The sequence below is a fragment of the Podarcis tiliguerta genome (genome assembly GCF_965153285.1).
Source record: "Podarcis tiliguerta genome assembly, chromosome: 2".
In the NCBI taxonomy this organism is placed as follows: Eukaryota; Metazoa; Chordata; class Lepidosauria; order Squamata; family Lacertidae; genus Podarcis; species Podarcis tiliguerta.
Window position 1 is genome coordinate 44,372,208 of NC_139535.1, and position 19,790 is coordinate 44,391,997.

Consider the following 19,790-nt stretch of genomic DNA (forward strand, 5'->3'; position numbering starts at 1 on the left):
GAATGAGCCTCGCTAAGCCTTGAGCTGGGTCAGCTTGAAAATTCAGAAACGAAAAACTGGCTTACATCTTCACCTTCCTCCCACAGAGAACATTTCCCTCGTCTGGCACGATCCAGTCTGACGGATGTCATGTCACTCTTGCTTCAGCATGGTCATGTTGCCATTGTGAGATTCTGTAGATGCACCATGGGCGTTATTTGGGGTTCTGAACAGCATTCGAATATAATAGCTTCCATGTTGTAAAAAGTTGAAATAAAAGGAAGCCCTGTGGAACTCTTTTCTTAGTAAGTGGGCTTGTAAGATTTACTAGTTCTGTTCCAGAAAGAAAGAAGCTTGGCTCTTAAAACTGGGATCTTCTGTTGTTTTCATGTCGTATATCTTTTGCAACTCCAAGGTCTACAGGTTAAAGCAAAACAAATGCAAACTATTAGAAGTTTTCACATTGTGAAATACTTGTGAAATTGTGAAATTTCAGATAATATTTTCTGTTCTTCCTTTTGTCACCTGCCCCAGTAGTGCATACATTAAACCAGGTGTGGGTTACCTGTGACCCTCCAAATATTAAATCATGTGGATGGTGAACCTTTGACCTTCCAGCTCATATCAGCCCCAGCCAGCATGACCAATGGTTAGGGGTGATGGAAGCTGTAGTGCAGCAAGTATTTGGAGGGGCACAGGGACCTCATCCCTGCTGTAAGTCTCTAGACTCTGATTAACAGCTGGCTCTAACTGGCATGGAGGGTGGAATAAATGCATCTGTTGATATTTGTGTTTCATAGAGACAGAACATCCACTTGGTATCAATAGTCTGTTGCTTGTCTTTATATTTTCTTTTTCTCCCCAGCACACGCTTTTTCTGTGGCTGAGATTTAGTTTAAGCACAGCACCGTGACAACAAAATATGCCTCTTGCAGGACAGCACAAATTGATGACTATGACAGCTTTTTTTGATAACATGCCAAGAAGCTAGTAAATGTAATGTTTAAAAATATATACCGTAATCTCCTCTGGACCAAACTGGCTGAGCATGTTCAGTGAGCTACCTGAACATAAACCATGCTCTGGTTTGAAATGCTGGATAATTTATGAAGGTAATGTCTGCTCAAAGAAAGCCTGGCAAATGGGCAGCCTTTTCCATACAAATGTCCACACCTCCCTGCTTTGACAGTTCTGAGGGGGAGGTGAAGGATTGTTTTGTCTGCTAATGCTGGTTATACAAAGTGTGTGTGCTGCAACAAAAGGCAGGAAATTCCCTAAAGCTACTGCTGAGATGCTGTCTTGGGCCCTTTCTGCCAATTCAACCCCCATTTAATACTCCTTGTCCCTTCTTGGATTTCAGTATCCTCCAGTTTGGGGTCTGCCGGCCTTCAGCCATCCTGAGCTGCTTGCCTCTGTCCTTTAAACCAACCTTGGACAATGGGGCAGCTCTAGACTTGGTCATGCTAAGAGGACACCCAATGAAACGATGACTAATTTAAGGCATATTGATGCCTCCCTGTCTCCAGCAAGTCTGGATCCAAAACCCCATGGTTGTAGCTTCCTTTACTACTGAGAAGGTGCTATGGTTACCCTTTGTTCTGAATACTGGAGATATGACCTAGGTGAGTATCAGTGATCCTCATGCCTGGACTGAGAGGTGGCATAGAAGAAGGAAGTTGACACGCTAGCTGCCTCGCCATTTTTTAAATGCATCTCAGTGGCAGAGCATGTGCCTGGCCTAGAAAACGTTCTGGCTTCAGTCTTAGGCACTGCCAGGTAGTTTTGAAAAAGATTCCCGGTCTGGAATCAGGAGCACTGCTGTTAGTCAGGATTCCCTGAGCTTAATGGACCAACAGTGCTACTCAGTATAAGGCAGGTTCTTTGGCTCCTATGATAGGCAGTGTTCCCTTTAGGTACCTTATAGCATCCCTGGGGCTGTGTACACTATGCATTTATTTAAAGCACACACACACACCCTGAATCCTGGGAACTGTAGTTCCTCTAGCACAGAGCCACAATTCCCAGCACCCTTAATGAACTGCAGTTCCCATAAATTTTTGTGCGTGTGTGATGGAATGATGTGCCTTAAAAGAATGGTATGCATGCAGTGTGTGTGTGTGTGTGTGTGTGAGAGAGAGAGAGAGAGAGAGAGAGAGAGAGAGAGAGAACTCCAGGAGGCCCTGGATGCCTGGGCACCCACAAAATCTTCACTGTGGGTGCCTGGCCTCCACCGATCGCCACTACCTGCTGCTTTACCTCTGGCTCCACGGTGGTGACTGGGCCGGGGCCTTCGCCTCGGGGCTTCTGTTGGGGCCTACTGTGGCCACGGACGTGTGCCCAGGGTGTGCTTGTGGCCTAAGTGGAGGCCTTAGCCTGGTCACTGCAGTGGTGGGAGGGTGTGGGGTGGCGGAACGCCATCTCCATGGGACTGTGGGCACCATGCTCTGCTGCCCCCTGCCACCGTAGAAGCACATCCACGACCACAGTGGCCCCCAACATAAGCCCCACGGTGGAGGCAGATGTGATGTCATGTCATCGTGATGTCATGTTGTGCACGTGTGTTGCTGGGCACCCAGAGTCTGGGGACCAAGTCAGTACCTCTGGGGTGTGGGTGTGTACACACACACACACACACACACACACACATCAAATATGTTTTCCTGTGAAATGTGTGTAGGACGCTCAACATTCTTGTTCAGTCTCTTGACACCTTTCTTCCCAATACTGTGGTTTTTGTGAGCTGGCAAGTTGGAGATTGATCTGTTTGCTTTTGTAATGTTTGTCTGTTCGTTGTATATAGAATATTGTACAGGTTGGAAAGAGGATCTAACATGAAATATCTTTCAATGGGAGATATTTAAGCGTGTGTCCTTAATTTTTTCATTTCTAGATGTGCTTTGTTTTTGGTGAGCTGGCAAGATGTGGGTCTGCGTAATATTTATTTATTGCATGTTCAATATGATACAGTTTGAAAATTGAAGTTAAACACTCTAGTTTTCAATTTATTTCAATGAGAGAGATTTAAGTGTGCGCTTAACTCTTTCATTGAAATCAATGGGAATTCAAAGTGTTTAATTGTAGCTGGATTTTGCTGAGGTTTGTTGTTTGCTAATGGCTTCCTGTGGAATTAAGTAACAAACTTATTAATTAATAATGAATTAATTACACATACATGAGTTGCACATGCATGCAAACATATTTAGTAATGTGAAGGATTTCTGCCACTTTTGCATTCTGCGCACATAGAACCAAAACTAATGATAGATTCGCTGTGAAAAGCCTTGTTTCTCTGTTGAGGCTTGATTCATACATCAGCAAGATATTTAGATGGAGGTTAAGATTAGAATTTTTATGAGAAAGTTATACATGCCTCACAAATGCATAGACTGGATTTCCCCCCCTTTTTTTGTATTGAGTGCTGTGACACTTTTAATGGAACTCTTTTACGGTTATTGGAAATGTTGAACATTATTTAAACATTATCCCCAGATAACATGTCGGCTTCACTAAGGGCATGGGAAAGTTAACTTTTCTCTTCATTGCTGCTTCCATTCGAAAATATGGGTTGTAGTTAATAGGTACCATTTGGCACTGTCTCCAGAAGTAGCATGGTTGGCTGCACACATTTAACAAATGAGAGGCTATTCATGAGTACAGGTAGAGAATAATGATTAGGGCTGAGCCAAATGTTCTTCTGGTTTGCTTTTTGCCTCAGAAGCAGAAATTTGGGGTGTCTGGCCCTATCCCCGTGTTTAATCTTTAATACTGCATTTTTTCATGGTTGCTAGTAGCAACTTGTATGTTTCCATTCTCTCGTGGTGCTTCAGTGCCACTTTATATATATTTTAAAAATAATCAGTTTTATTTCTTCTTGAGTGGCATTATCCAATAAACTGGGCTTGCCATAGTTCAAAAAGTGAAAATCTGTTTTTGGCCAAATTTATTGAGCTTTTTCTGCAAAATCTCAAAAACAAAAAAGAAAGAAGTATTTTGCCTATTTTTGAGAGCCAGCATGGTGTAGTGGTTAAGAGCAGTAGACTCGTAATCTGGTGAACCAGGTTTGCATCTCCGCTCCTCCACATGCAGCTGCTGAGTGACCTTGGGCTAGTCAAACTTCTCTGAAGTCTCTCAGCCCCACTCACCTCACAGAGTGTTTATTGTGGGGGAAGAAAAGAAAGGAGAGACTCCTTCCGCTTTGAGACTCCTTCGGGTAGTGATAAAGCGGGATATCAAATCTAAACTCTTCTATTTGGGGTGGAAATTGCGAAAAAAAATCAACACTTCCGATATGGACATTTTTGCCGCTTTCAGATAATTCTGCCCAGATGCCATTTTCAACGGGCGAATACCGGCTATGTCTGGAAAATTCTGGGTGTATGGTAGCCTTAAATAAACTGGACACTGGATGGTGATGTCTTCGTGCTAATAATCCAATCAGATTTGGCTATATCCTGATGTCTTTGAGGGCAAATGAAGTAGGGGGAGCACTTCTAATGTAGATTATAGGCAATATAGACAATACTAACCAATCAAGGATCACACTGGCCCATTAACACTTTAATTGCCTTTTGCAGTGATCCCTGGAAAAAACAATCCCAAGGGGTGGGGCTCCTGTTTGACACTTGACCATAGGAAACTGCCTTATATGAAGTCAGATTGTTTTCTATGTCCACCCAACCCACTATTGTCTACTCCGACTGGTGCCTTATTCTGCAGCAGCTTAAGGCTCACAATTATAACCTTCCATCATAGGTTATTTGCTACAGCCCCTTGATCTACTGCCCATTGAATGCAACATCTGCTTCTTTCTGTCCCTTATGAACCACACACACAACTCCTAATCTGCTCTGGAGGCTTGGGGAACCCAAGGAGGAGGAAGAGGAAGGTCCACTCTTGTGACATTCAGTATAACCCATGGATGCTCTGTGGACAATCAATGGGTTGCAGTGAGGTTGCGGTCTTCCACCATCATCTCAATGGCCCTGTACATGATGGCTGCGCACAGTATTTAGTCAGCCTCATTGGGCTATTAGACTGTGCTGATATTTGGGGTGGGGAAAATACTTCTTCTTTAAGTCCATGTACTGGTTCTTAGGATGATGAACAAGCAGTCGTGTTCTTCTCTTTCAGAGCTTGTTTTCAGTTCAATCCTCTTTAGACTTTCTGTTTAAAAGCCCAGAAATTAAGTGATTCGGTAAATACTTCATCTTTCTACTCTCTATTTACTTTGCAGTGGAATGATTGAAAGTATATAACGTGATTAAATTGTCCCCAGTGGCAAAGGAAGAAAACTCAAGAGTTAGCAACTAGTGATATATGTTAATTGCAAAAGAAATGAATGAAAGAATGGGCACTTTACATCTCTTCTGTGAGTAATTCAGATTTGCAGATGGCATTGCACAGAAGCATAATTGTTCCGACAATACCCGTTGCAGCCTATTTTTAACTAGAAAATAACAGTCAAGATGTAACTCTATAACACCTTTTGGATTTCTTTTAATTGGACCATCTCTATAATTATCTGAGGTGTTTTATTATAAGAGCTTTTTCTATGTTGATGGATGTTTTGATGCATTTGGAGGTTTTCATCTTTAAATAGACTAATTTGGCTGGTTTTTTCTTCTTCAAACGGTTGAATTCAGCAAAGGAAGGACAGGAAGATTCAGTTTCCATGCTGCTCCATGACAGAGAACAACGTCTTATTGAACATCTGGCTTCGATGTACATAATAAAACTTAGCAGCTGGAAGGAAAAAACCCATTCCTCAGAAAGTAACATAAAAGGCACAGGAAAGAATCTCCCTGTTAAGATTCCACGTACTCTGACAAGAGAAGATGCACTAGTCTCTCTTTCAATTGAAATACTGAAAATTTCTTTAGGAGATTCTTAGCTCATAACAGGCTAACAATACAGAAGCACAGATTTCACCTGAACATTGGGAGAAACTTCTAGAGCAGGGAGGGTAGGACTTTCTTTTCAGCCTGAAGGCCACAGGACCTTCTAGGCAATCTTCTGGGGTCACATGGGCAGGGCCAGAAGCCAAAGTAGTTGGAGCAACAAATACTAATTTACTCACACAGCCCTCACTACCCTTTCTTCCAGTCAAGTAAGACGCATTAATGGAGTTCAAGGACACATTCTAGACAGGCGGAAACACTCAAGGAGGGAGCAAAGCAGGAATGGTGAGGGATGTAGCCTGAGGGTAGTTCAGAGGGCCACACAGAGAGGCCTGGAGGGCCACATGCAGCCCCTGGGCTTGAGGTTTTCCAGACCCATTTTTGTTTTTGAAGGGGCAAGCTCTTCCAAAACGAAACCAATTACCTCCTAGAGTGGTAGTGGGTTCAGCCTTGCTGGAAGTCTTCAAGCAAAAGTTGGGTCAGCCATCTGATGGGATTCCTCTAACTCTGGATTTTCTGCATCAGTTGTGGACTTAGACCAGGCATAGGCAAACTCAGCCATCCATATGTTTTGAGACTACAATTCCCATCATCTCTGACCACTGGTCCTGTTAGCTAGGGATGGTGGGAGTTGTAGTCCCAAAAGCACCTGGAGGGCTGACTTTGCCTATGCCTGACTTAGACTAAGTAACCTACAGGCCCCAAAGATTTTGGCTGTGTACACCTATTACATTTTATTCTAGAGTCAATGGAAACTTGGCATTCCTTTGTTCTACCTAGTCTACTCATGTAATCTAGAGATCTACTGCATGTTTTTTGGCCCCCAAAAGCACTTCTTGAGAAACTGTTTTCATTCTGATTGACTCTGCATTACCTCACAATGCATCAATTGCATTGAAAACAGATGTATGCAGTACTGGCAATAGGGATGTGTGTATGAGTGTCCACTCCTACCCAATGATGTTGTGAATGCGCATATCCCAAATCTGCAGTTGCCACTCTTTCTTCATTCCCCATCAGCAGGGTGGGAAAGGCATGAATAACCCAATCAACGGGAGGATTTTCAAATGCCGGTCAAGAAACCATACCCACCCTTGTGGAAGGCAGTCTCTAGAATCCATCTACATTGAATACAGCATGTTGAGGACAAGTGTGAATGCGTCGGTATTGGGAAAAAACAAATAAATACATTTTTGTGCTACAAAATGGTTAGTGTGTACACAGCCTCTGTGTTGTGGATGTGAAATTGAGATTTCCCTGTTGTAGTAAATTGTCTTGAGAGGATAACTTTTTAATTATTTGCTCAGATGTATAGCCTACCTAACACCTGCTGGTTCAGCTGGATAACATTTCCTCATAATGCTTGATGTGATTTGAGGATTATCTGCATAGATACAATGTATTTGCTATGGTTGAAGAACAATATGAAACTGTGCTATTGCGTGAAATTGTGTTTATGCCAACAGCAGTAGAACCCAGTGAAATTAGGAGTGCCTGGTGAATAACATCTCCCGTAAGGGGCTATGCTAGCTGGGCATGTACCCTTCTAGCTGTGGCGAATCCTAGGAGTCAGCTAATTATTTGAGGTTGCACAAGCAAATAAGTTCGCCCCTAACACCTTTATCCACGAAGACCGTGCAATTTGTGCGGCTCAATGGTGGCGTAATATATTGTCTGTTTATTTCAGCTGTTTTTATGCCACAGGGGCACAAGGGTTTCTAAGCGGTGTTCAGAAGGGTTACATAAAGCACACGGTGGATAAAACCAATTTAAAAGTACGTAATAATAAAATTAAAAAGGCAGCCCTGTTTAGGGAAGTTTTTAATGTGTGATATTTTAATGTATTTTTAATCTTGGAAGCTGCCCAGAGTGGCTGGGGAAACCCAGCCAGATGGGTGGGGCACAAATAATAAATTATTATTATTATTGTTATTGTTATTGTTAGCTTCTTTAAAATGCCTGCTGAAATGGAAGTTTGACCTGTCTGATCTCCACCAGGAGGTAGTTCCACAGAACTGGGCCCACAACGCTGAGTAGGATAGCATTATCATCAATGGGTTCTTGTCTTTTCTGGGCTCTGCGTGCAAATAATACTGACACCTTTTGCCTCGCCTTTTGGATTTACTTTTTTTACTAAGAGTCTCTGCTCCCCAACACCTAGTGGTTACTTTTCCTTTACCCTGCATCTGTGTGTGTGCATCCCCCTACCAGCTAAGGATAACACTTCGCACTGCTTGGGCTCTAATTCACAAAAGTGCACCATAGATATAATATTTTAAGGGCCTGGAATTTGGTAATTGAGTGATGGTTACTAAAGTCAGGTTGGAATAACATATCTTCAAGATGTTAAATTAAAACAACACAGATATTTGCTTACTGAGAAGCTGAGGGGGTTGCAGACTGGACTGAATCTGCCCTGAGATCAACTGATGAAGGGCTGTATACAAATTTAATAATAGTAATAAGAATAAAATGCCTGTGCAGCTCCTCCTTGGTTCTGTGGGTCCTCCCCCTAGAATATACTTTTCAGAGGGCATAGGAGGACTGAAGGAGAGAGAAAAGTCTAGGAAGATCTGCTATATGCACAGCCTTCTTCTGGTCACGCAACTTTTGGGTGCAACCTATTGTGTCTATTATAATTAAACTTCCACAAACTAATTAGGATTTTAATTAGTGTTATTCTTCCATTAATTGCCCATCTTTTAAAGGAATTTTCCATTTGTCTTTTTCTGTCCCTTTTTTTGTTGGTACCATACAAATGCTTTATAGGTAGGTATTGTGAAATTGCTCTCTCGTCTTTTGTTTTCTCATCAACAAAGCTAAATCCACAGCTTACCAGCAGTGAAACCATATGGTAAGTGTTTCTAAGAAGTCCTCCTACTATGCAAATCATACAGGCATTGCACAGGATGAGATTATGTTTTGAGCTCATTTAAGTCCTGGTAGATTTCATTTGTTCATTTTTCAGTATCTGGAATATATATGGCGTTCTCCCTAAAACTCTGCTCATTCTTAACTTTTCCTTCTTTGTGTATATAAAATTCACATATATAACTTATAATCTATTTATTAACTTATTGGTTTGAAAAATGTACATGGCATTTTTCAGATTAAAATAAACTTTTTTCTACGTTTTTAAAAAATGAAGTTTTAGAGCAGCTAATAAAATCTGAAATGTAAGTACAATATTATAATATAAAACTTTACAAAATCTTTAGCAGCGGAGATTAAAACAAGAACAGTGAGTTGGATTCAAACTTTAAAAAAGGTATTTATCTGAAGGCAAAGAATAAATAAATCAAAGTCTGTGCCAGGCAAGTCTCAGGGAGAACATTCCGGAGATGTGGTGCCACAACTGTAAAGACCCTGCCAAAGGTCACATTTATGTTTAAAGGTGGGGAGATCCAGGGGAGATTTAAGTGAGAGAAGGGGATTATTAAAGTAACCTGGTCAAAAGCTCAAAACTTTTGAAATCAGTGGTGCTTACTTCTGAATATACATCCATAGGATTGCAATATTAAGGATGTTTACTCTGGTATCTTGAAAGTTTGTTGTATAAAACTGTAGGGTGGAATTCAGCATAGTGCTAAGGAGACTGTTTCATCAGTGCAAGCATTTCAGCTTGCCCCTTATTGCAGGCTAACTGTATCTGGCCCCATCTATTCTAGGGACGCAGGTGGCGCTGTGGGTTAAACCACAGAGCCTAGGACTTGCCGATCAGAAGGTCAGCAATTCAAATCCCTGCGACGGGGTGAGCTCCCGTTGCTCAGTCCCTGCTCCTGCCAATCTAGCAGTTCGAAAGCACGTCAAAGTGCAAGTAGATAAATAGGTAAGGTAAACAGTGGCGGGAAGGTAAACAGTGTTTCCGTGCGCTGCTCTGGTTCGCCAGAAGTGGCTTAGTCATGCTGGCCACATGACCCGGAAGCTGTACGCTGGCTCCCTCGGCCAATAAAGCGAGATGAGCGCCGCAACCCCAGAGTCAGTCACGACTGGACCTAATGGTCAGGGGTCCCTTTACCTTTTACCATCTATTCTAAAGTGGCCTTATTGGATGCAAATGAATGTGCGTGTGTAGGGGGAATCACAAAGCAAGTTTAAGCACACCCTAAGAGTCAATTCAACCTTCAAAGTAGAATAAGCCTAGGCTTGTGTTAACAGACAAAGCAAAGTTTGCTGGTTTTTCAGACTATGACCAAGAATATGTAATCATTTAAGACTAATGAGCAACCATAAAATGTGAGCCTTTATGGAAAACTGATTCTGTCCGATGTCTCTGCTTAGCAAACGTCTTGTAAAATGATTTTCTCATTACCCAACTAAAGCAGCCAGAGGTTCAAAACACCCCCCACATGTTATGACAGGACCCAAGGATTTGCTTCCTAGTATTTCCTTTCTTGAAATACAAACCATGGCAGCTGCCAGCTCATTTGGAAGAGCGAATGGCAATGGGACTAGTTAATCCTTTCTTCCCATCATATGCTCCTGTTCAAATTTGAGCATAACATGAGATTCCAATGCAAAAGATATGCTGATGTAGCGTTTGGTATATACCTTCCAATATGTCACAAGTGAAAATGGGGACATCCTTGTGACACCCCACTTCCCAAGGATCACTGCCCAGGCTACCTTCTCTCCTTCCTGGCTTTCCTCCACTTTCTCTATTCAGTCTTCATTCTCTTTGCAGTTCTCTGTGTTCCACCAGAGAAAACCCAGGAAGGTGTTAAAGAGATACTTGGGAAAACACATTTTCTACCATATGTGATCAGTATTCAAGACAGCTGCTCTCTCTCTGTGTGTGTGTGTGTGTGTGTGTGTGTGTGTAAATCTGGCTGTGCACTGCACGGTGCCTTGGTATTCACGCATGCCCACTGGCCTACATGTGAGCTGAAGCCAAAATGTCTTCATTCACCGACTCGGATATATAACTTCTAGAGATGGCCCTGGGGAGGAAACCGAAACTTGAAAAATGACAGCTCTTGTGAAGTGCAGACAGAAGATAAAGACAGAGAAAAAGCAAAAAGCTGAGACAGTGTTTTACCAGGGACTAATAAATAGGGACAATGCCTGACAAACAGGGATAGTTGGATTCTGGATAATCACAAGAAGGAGGAACTGTACCAGTAAAGAAGAGGGCAAATGGGGCACTGGATTGCATTAAATTTGCTAATTTATATGTATCCAGTGCTTTTTTTCTCAGGGGGCATAGGGGTACATGTACCCAGAAACATTTTGTGAATCTAACGGGAGAAAAAACTAAAAAAAACCCTAAAATTTTTAGTTTCTTCTCTAGCACAGTGAATCATCAGTTCCGTTGCTACCCCCGATGGCAGCCTCATTTCCTGTCATGGTGTTTCCTGAGTCTCAGACGGAAGCGAGCGTTTAGTGTGTGAAGTAGGACATGGAATTGAGCATGGTGATTGGTCAGTTTCGTAGTTTCCACCTCCGATGGCAGCTTCATTTCCTTGCCCGGTGTTTCCTGAGTCTCAGACACAAGCAGAGGAATCGGGAAGATGTTAGTGCACACAACCTCATGCTAATGTGGAAGTTACTATGAGCTGTCAGCTGTGTAATTTACTGTATTTATTTCCCCCAATTTGAAGTACAAAATGGTATTTTCTTGAGTCAAAATGAGAGTACCCCTAAACATATTTTAAGAAAAAAAGCAATGTATGTATCTATGCAAATTTAGAAGCGGTTATTGACAATTAGCAGAAATACAATACATCTCACCATGGCAAAGAAGACGGAGATATTGATGGGCGACTTCAAGGTCCTTCCCTACTCTCTCATCTTAGGGTCCTTTATCTTTCAGTTGGACCTGGACTAGACAAGCCTTCAGAGAGAAGTCCCTCAAAGAGAGCATTGCACATGGACACATGGGCGCCTTCATTGGCGTGTTTGAATACAACTCAGTCCCAGGGAAGAAACACTGAGTCTGATCAAGGAAGACTCTAAGCTGTCTCTCTAGATCAGAGAGCTAAGTCACTGGAACACCTTTCAGATAGACGTTTAAATGTTGAGATGCTCTTTTGAACACAGGTATTAAATCTTTGAAAACACACCCTTCGTGACAAATTGGCTCCCCTTTTAATCTAGTCCACACATACAAGTAGTAATGACATAATACTATTAGGGCAGGAAGGGCCTGTCAGGCAAAGGACATGTAGCTTAATGGGCCATCGACTGACTAGTCCTAAGCACCCTTTGAAGGGAACAGGAGAAGATAACGTTTGAAAATACATGGCTCAGGAAGAAAAGCCTACAAGCTTAATACAATGGTACCCCAGGTTAAGTACTTAATTCGTTCCGGAGGTCCGTGCTTAACCTGAAACTGTTCTTAACCTGAAGCACCACTTAAGCCTATGGGGCCTCCTGCTGCCGCCGCGCCACCTGAGCACAATTTCTGTTCTCATCCTGAAGCACTATTTCTGGGTTAGCGGAGTCTGTAACCTGAAGCGTATGTAACCTGAAGCGTATGTAACCCGAGGTACCACTGTACTTTTTAATTATTCTACAAATACGACTGCAGGTAAATGACAACAGATAAAAAATCAAGCATGCCACCTCATGGACATCATTTTCCAGACATTAATTTGCCATTTGGCAAGTCATTTTAATATGTTGTGATGAGTGTTGTCTACATTTATCTAAATCAGTACTATTCAAGATTTTCTGCACAGCAATCAGCCCTAGGAAGAACAGTTGGAATCTTTTAATTTCTTTTTGTCCACCCATCTGATTTCCCTCTTTCCCCTTTGTTTATTCCTCAAATCAATAAAGCTTTCTTTGTTAGGACCAGTCCACATATTACTTTGTCCTACTCAGCCTGGTTGTGCATTACAACCAGAAAGTGAGTGCAGAGAGTGAGGTTTTCTTCAGAACCAGCCACCCTGAGTGGCCCCCACCCCACTCCTGTCAGATGTAGGCTAATGAAAGGGAATGTGTGTGGCCGATTTATGAAGCTTTTGTTGGTTTGGAGCCAGCAGGTCTTATTCTTGACATTCGTGATGTTTCTCAGTTCTTCTGAAGGAATGGGTTCTGAGGATCTGACCTAGAAGAATAGTCTTAATTCCTCTTCCTTTCCAGCCCGTCTTAGACTCACACTTTGCTCCCCTTTTTGAGTTTTTGGATTGCTTTGTGATGGCTGATCTTGCTTCTTTCATCAGAGATCATATCTCTTGTCACCACTGTCCTCGCTGACACCACCCCACCTGTGAATGGAGACTCCTCCTTAGGCTGTGGACTTCTTCATCTTGAAGAAGCCTATACAGATACAACCCTACAACTCTTGTGGGACCTCACATTAGATGTACACCTGTGTCTCCCCCAATATATATTATATAATGTGGCTTAAATTGAACATAGGGTCAAGTTCCATCAAAATTCATAAGATTTCCTTTCATAAACTGGTTGATCCCATTTGTTGTAGCCACCCTTTTCTTCTTCTTCTTTCAGTAGTATAGTAAACAGCTGTACTGGGAGATTTGATGTAGTGATAAATTCCATCCTGGGTTTCTCCAGCTGAAGTAATGGCCGTGACTGCTGCCAACAATGTACTTACTAGTGACGCCAAGGACATAGAGTAAGGGGTGGATTGTTGCGGTGGCTGCTCTTTGGGGGCTGGCTGGCAGTGTTGGTGTAAAACTGTTCATGGGAGCAAAACGCTTCTAATGGTATCTTCATTTTGAATGCGCTGTACTGCTGTGATCAATTTTACTGATAAGTGTCCTCTAATTAAACGGAACGAGAAGATCACGACTTATTTTAAACTGGGAAATGAGTTGGATGTAATTGTCTAACACTCCTAATGGTTTTCCTGTACCAGTCTTTCGTTTTTATTTTGCTGGTGATGAAGATGCTGCTGTTGCAGCTGGAGACTTGAGCACCCTAGTCTTCATAAAAACGGGCCTAATATGTACAGAATGAAAGAGATTGCTATTCAAGTGAATCCCAGAATAGAAGAAAATGCCGCAATACTACTAAAACCTTTGAAATAAATGCCATGGTTATACAATTTAGTATTTATATCAAGCACTGCATTCAATTAAACTGAATTACAGCATAATCCTATGCACGTTTTCTCAAAAACATAGGCACATTATTCCCAGGAAACTGTGCATAGGATTGCTGCCATAATCATCCTGTAGTGGTATGTTTAAGACTAGATGCTTTTAGCTAGATGTTTATTTAATTAGTCAATGAAAAGCATGTCAGTATACTTTTTAGCCTTAACATACATACAACAATGTGAAGTGTTTACAAATTGCTTTGTGTCTGAACATTCTTCTAAGAATAAACCTTTAATTTAGATATGGAAATCTTTGGCTTAATGTACCTGGCTTTGGTTTCAGCATGAGATAGGGACCAGGCTCCTTGCTGAAGAAGAGAGGGACCACCATTTATCTTTTTGAGATTGTCAGAGTCTGACAGCTATGCACTTACAATCCAGTTAGCTTGTTTGCTTTTCGTAGCTGAGATCGAGAGCTAGTAAATCTTCTCCCTCATCTCTGATATTCTAATGCTACTACTTAGCATTTATAGAGCACATTTCAAGCATGTAAAGCAGTTCTATGCATCATCTGAGTAATCTTTATTGCCAGCTTTGTAATGTAGGGCAGCACATTATCTCCCTCTTGCAAATGGGAAACTGAGGCTGAGACGCTAGCCTCACTCAGTGTTTGTGTGTATATGTACACGTGTGCGTGCTATTGAGTTGATCTGAACGCAGAAATTTTGGAATTATAGTGCACCTATGTGTCTTCACTGTTCTGCACCATATATCAATGGCCATTTTAATCTGATGGTAATACGGGAATGGGCTAATGCCAAAGATGTTTCAGGTCTGCTGAAGGAACATGCTGATAAAAGCATAGCAGCTATTTACTCTCTCCTTTTAATAGGACAATGCAGCCGAATATTCCCACCTCACCTTGGCACATCACAGATAATCCATGGCAATGGTACCACCGTTGGCACAGTAATAACATTCCAGTGTTCTGCAGAACACCAGCTGATTGGACAGGGCGTTGTCACATGCATTTGGAAAGGAAACAGCACACAGTGGACAGCAGACATTCCTTCTTGTAAACGTAAGTGCTTTCCCTCAACTGATATGGACAATTCTTTTACCTTATCTTTTCTGACTTGATCCATAACACTGGCAAAGCTGATGATGGATGTGTAGGGGGACAATGAATGATTGTTACTGTATTTTTCTGTGTATAAGATGAGCTTTTTTGACCCAAAAATGAGGTTCAAAATTTAGGCTCGTCTTATACACGGGTAGTGCTGAGGGGGGACGTGCGAATGATTTTTTGGCGCGAGCCTGAGATTGAAAGCGATTGGTCGCTTGATTTCTTGGGGGGGGGGGATGCGTAAAATCACTCACCCGTCAGTATGCAGCACACAACCGCTCGCATCACTTACAATTGCCGCTTGTGTCACAGAAACCACCTATCAGCTCCCCGATCGCTGCCAGCGGCCACCAATCACTCTCTGCTTGCTCTGACAAAGGCAGCTGTCTATTGGCTGCCACAGCGGCAAGCAGGAGGGCTAATGGCGGTGATCAGGCAGCTGTGAAGCAAGCAGTTGTGTTCTGCGTTCTGGTGGGTGAGCGATTTTTCGGATTCCCCCCCACAACAATCAAGCGGCCAATGCCGAAAATCGCTCACCCGCCCGAACAAAGCGCGAGCCCAAGTTTTTAAGTGGAGATTGGCCACTTGATTGTTGGGGGGGGGGGGCAGATGCCGAAAATCACACACCCGTCAGAACGAAGTGCAAGCCCGAGATCATAAGCAGCAACTGTAAGTGACGCGAGCGGCTGTGTGCTGCATTCTGGCAGGTGAGCCATTTTCAACACACCCCCCCAAATAATCCTCCCCACAAGCTCAATCCCCCCTATTTTCTAAGTTTTGAGGCCCCCAAAATAGATGGGGGGCCCCATCTTATAGATGGAAAAATATGGTACTACCATATGCAAGAATACTTGAGTCACATTCTGATATTACCAGCTACCATCAAAGAAAGGCTTGTGGAGAGCATTATGAGGGATATAAATGCTTACCCTTGTACTTGTTTCATTTTTGCAACTGTGAGACATGTTCTGTAGCCTTTCTCAGAAAACTTGAGGTCTGACCAATCAGGCTGAATTTTTATATAACTTGTCTGTGAATAGCTCTCGCTCGCTCTCTTTAATTTAATGCTAGGCTTTTAGGAAAAAAATTGATTCATCTCCTAAAAATATGGATAGTTCTGTAAAGCGCAATTAGGCTACTGCCGGTAGATAGCAGAAAGAAGAGGCTGTCACATTGACAATGGGCCTTAAATGGCAACAATATTAGCCCCTTTTCACTCTGTTCTTTTTCTTATTTATTCTATCAGTGGTAATGGTCCAACTGGGGGAAAAGAGGCTGCAGCCAAGCCATAGGATTTCAGCAAGTTGCTATCAATCCTAAATAGACTGGAAGTGCATCCACATCTAATTTTAAAATGACAAGGGACTGCGTGGCTTGCCCACTCATCTGAAATTTGCTTGCAAAGCTGAACCACAGTGGTGCATTCCTGGTTAATTGTGTTTCCAATCACAGCAAGATGCTGGCAGCAACAGCTACTCTAAAGAGTATAAAAGTCATCTTTGGAAGGTGTCTTAATAAGATATTACCTAAATATCTGAGCCTCATGTTAAAGTCTTGACATCCACTTATTCAAATAAATCAACATACACATTATGCTCGGTTCTGTTCCTCCTTTTCTTTGCACTCTGGTGTACCTGTAGATTGTGGGCTGCTTAGTCTGATATCACTATTGATGGCCAATATGTTCATGGCCCTGGATCTCCCTTCTTGCGGTTCTTGAACTTCAAACCACAGCTGGAGTAAACAGCCCATCAAATAGAAGATTCTCATCTGATAGCCCTTCAGAGAGAGGACACCGGGCCACCAAAGTCTGCGGCGAACGAAGGTGTCGGGACACCTGGGGCGGGGCGTCACTACATAGGGCGCATGTGCAGCATCGTATGTTCATGTGCATGTGCCGTACGTAGCGACACCACACATGCGCTGTACATAGCGGTTTGCTGCCAGTGCTGGGATCCTCTGCTTGCGGCTGCAGCCGCGAACAGAGGATCCTTCACATGTGGCTGCGGCAGCACAATGGCTGCTGGCACCGCCGCGAGCCCCCACGGGGTGCCTTCTTGTCACACCCCCCCCCCAGACATGGAACCCGGGGCAAACCACCACCCCTGTTGTGACGCCACTGACCCTCATACAAGCCATCAAGGGTGCCTAGTTTTGTGTGCTGACTTTAGCGGATGCAGCAGGTGATATAGCAGAACCAAAGATTACGGTATTCACATGTGCCTGATATCTACCTAGGTCCAAGCTAACTGAAAGAAATAGCCCGAGGAATTATTCTACCCCAGTGTAATATGTGAAACTGCCAGCAGGATGGCACAGCAGACAATGACTGCTGCTTACCTGTCTGTGCCTCACAACTAGCCCTTTACATGTTCCTTTCTAATATTAGGAGTATCACTTTTCTTATTGTTTGCCCCTTGATCCTTCCTGCTCCCTATTCTTTGGTGTGCTGAAGCATCACAAGTATGCCTACCAATATTGCATTGATGACGGACAATCTCTTACACCTCCTTAGATTTGAAAAAGTGTGACCCTGGGCAGTGTTATAGCTTTGCTTGCTGGGAAGATGAACCCTGACACTGTTATCCATAAACATAACCCGTTAAATATCAGCTGCCAGGCGAAGTATACAATTAAATTAAAGAGCTGTCCTAACCATTAACTTCTTTAAAGGTTTGCCTCCCATCATTCCCCTCCACCCATTTTTTTTGGTAGCTCTAGGATTTGTTAATGTCATTCCTTTAAAAATTCAAATGCATGCATTGTATTGATTCAAGACTGTACAGCATGCGACCTACTTATGTGGTGTCCGACCAAGGGCTTCATAAACATCCTAGTGTCCCCACCACCACCCTCCCTAGGACTGAAAGAATAAAGAAACAATCTAGCACTGAACAGGCTGCAAAGACCTAACCGGTAGACTGTGTTTGGATTGGCGTGCCACAACAGCGCCCAGGGCCGGCCCTCCCATTAGGCCAAATGAGGCAACTGCTTTAGGCAGCAGGTGTTGCGGGGCAGCAGCGGCAGCTGCCTGCTTCTCCTGAGCCACCTGTCCATTCTGCTCTGTCGGAAGGCAGAGATGTATGTTTCTCATGAACTGCCTACGTTGACCTGCTGCTTCAGGTGTATGGGGGATGCTATCCCATCACCAGTGCCAAAGTAAGATTCAGCTGCCAGTTCAGTCAACTTCTGTTCATGGAAAGGCATCTTGCCTTTTGCCTCAGGCAGCAAAATGTCTTGGGCCGACCCTGGCCGTGTCGGTTCTGAATTTGATGGGCTATATTGGAAAATATGCTATCAGTGCCCTCCTCGCTGAGTACTTTAACTTCCTCTTCTTGCCGCTGTTGCTGATTGGTTGGTTGTTCCCTCTGGGCCCAATCAGCACTGCCTTCTAGAGGAAGAAGACAAGGTACATACTCTTTGCTTTCTTGGAGATGGAAGGTGAACACTCAGCAGCAGGAAGAAGGGCAGTAGCACAACCAGGAGACTCCAGGAATTGGCGACGGGACCCTTATTGAGGCATGGTTCTGGACAGGGTGCCTGACAATGCCAGTCCCTGGCGCCAGGCCTGTGCCACAAGCTGTGCATATAGACAGAGTGCTTCCCTCTGCCTTCTTTTTTCCAATCTTCTTCTCTGCAGGATTAGTTACTGTGCCAAGTTACTTGTGAGTATTTCATTGCTCACTTATAAATAGGACGCTTTTAAATAGTCTGCCTTGAGATGCTCCCAGGTTGAACTGAAGCCAAAACACTCCACTTGTCAGCACATACGAAAGTGAGGGGTTCATTAGCAGGAATACAAAGGAGGTAGATATCAAGGCGGATGTCAATCTCTGACTGTGTTTGCTGTATTGCAGCCGTTTCCAAATACGAAACCTTTGGATTTAAAGTTGCCGTCATTGCCTCCATTGTGAGCTGCGCCATTATTCTGCTGATGTCGATGGCTTTTTTAACCTGCTGTCTTATCAAGTGTGTTAAGAAAAGTGAGAGAAGAAGAGCTCAAAGGTATGTCATGTTTGACAGGGAACGTTGTTTCAGGGGAAAGGTTTAAGAGAGGTAACTTGAAGGCTCAGCTATACGAGAGATAGCATGTTATTGTTCTACTGCTGATTTTCTTTGAGACTTTCACTGTACTTGTAGAATTGTAGAGTTGGAAGGGACCCCAACATTGCAGTCCAACCCTCTGCAATGTTGTTGTTGGTGTAGTATGGACGTGCAAAGTGGAAGATTCCCTTGGTTTCCCATGCTACAGTGTCTGAAAATTTGGGGATGTACTTTGCTGAGGGGAAGAAAGCCAGTTATGTGCTAGCATTGCACATCATTTTTGGCTCTGGAATAACTGATAACAAAACAAGTGTTTAAAGCATTGTTTGATTTTGACAGCTCTCAGCTTGATTCTAGTGATGATACCCCAGTGTTTGCTGTGTCTAGGGAGAGGCAGCATACCTCAAGGAAGCCACGACTCGTCCAATCTGTGCAACACTCCCTGCCATATCAGCAGCCATTCTTCTCCTGCTGCTGCCTTGGAAACAATGTTTACACCATGCTGAACAATCATGGGCAGGGTCAGTGGAACAGAGCAGGCCTGACATGAGGACTGGGCTTAGGGAAGCAAATTTTGGGCTCCCACTGCAGCTGAGGCTGCTCACTGACTTCCTTTAATATAATATATATTAATATATATATTTGGAGAGCGGCAGTACTCAGCCTGGCACTGTGAAGAGAAGTGTGTGGCAAACTACTGCAATAACCACCACCATTTTCATTTCCCCAGAATGGT

The 19,790-nt window shown here is 43.2% G+C and overlaps 1 protein-coding gene across 1 annotated transcript in view; it reads left to right on the forward strand.

The window, feature by feature from the left end:
• SUSD3 (sushi domain containing 3) overlaps positions 1-19,790 on the forward strand; it is a 51,253-nt gene that overhangs the window by 13,335 nt on the left and 18,128 nt on the right. Inside the window, exons 2-3 of the mRNA XM_083421785.1 lie at positions 14,777-14,965; positions 18,868-19,015. Of these exons, the coding sequence (XP_083277911.1) occupies positions 14,777-14,965; positions 18,868-19,015 (337 nt within the window). The remainder of the gene's footprint in view (positions 1-14,776; positions 14,966-18,867; positions 19,016-19,790) is intronic.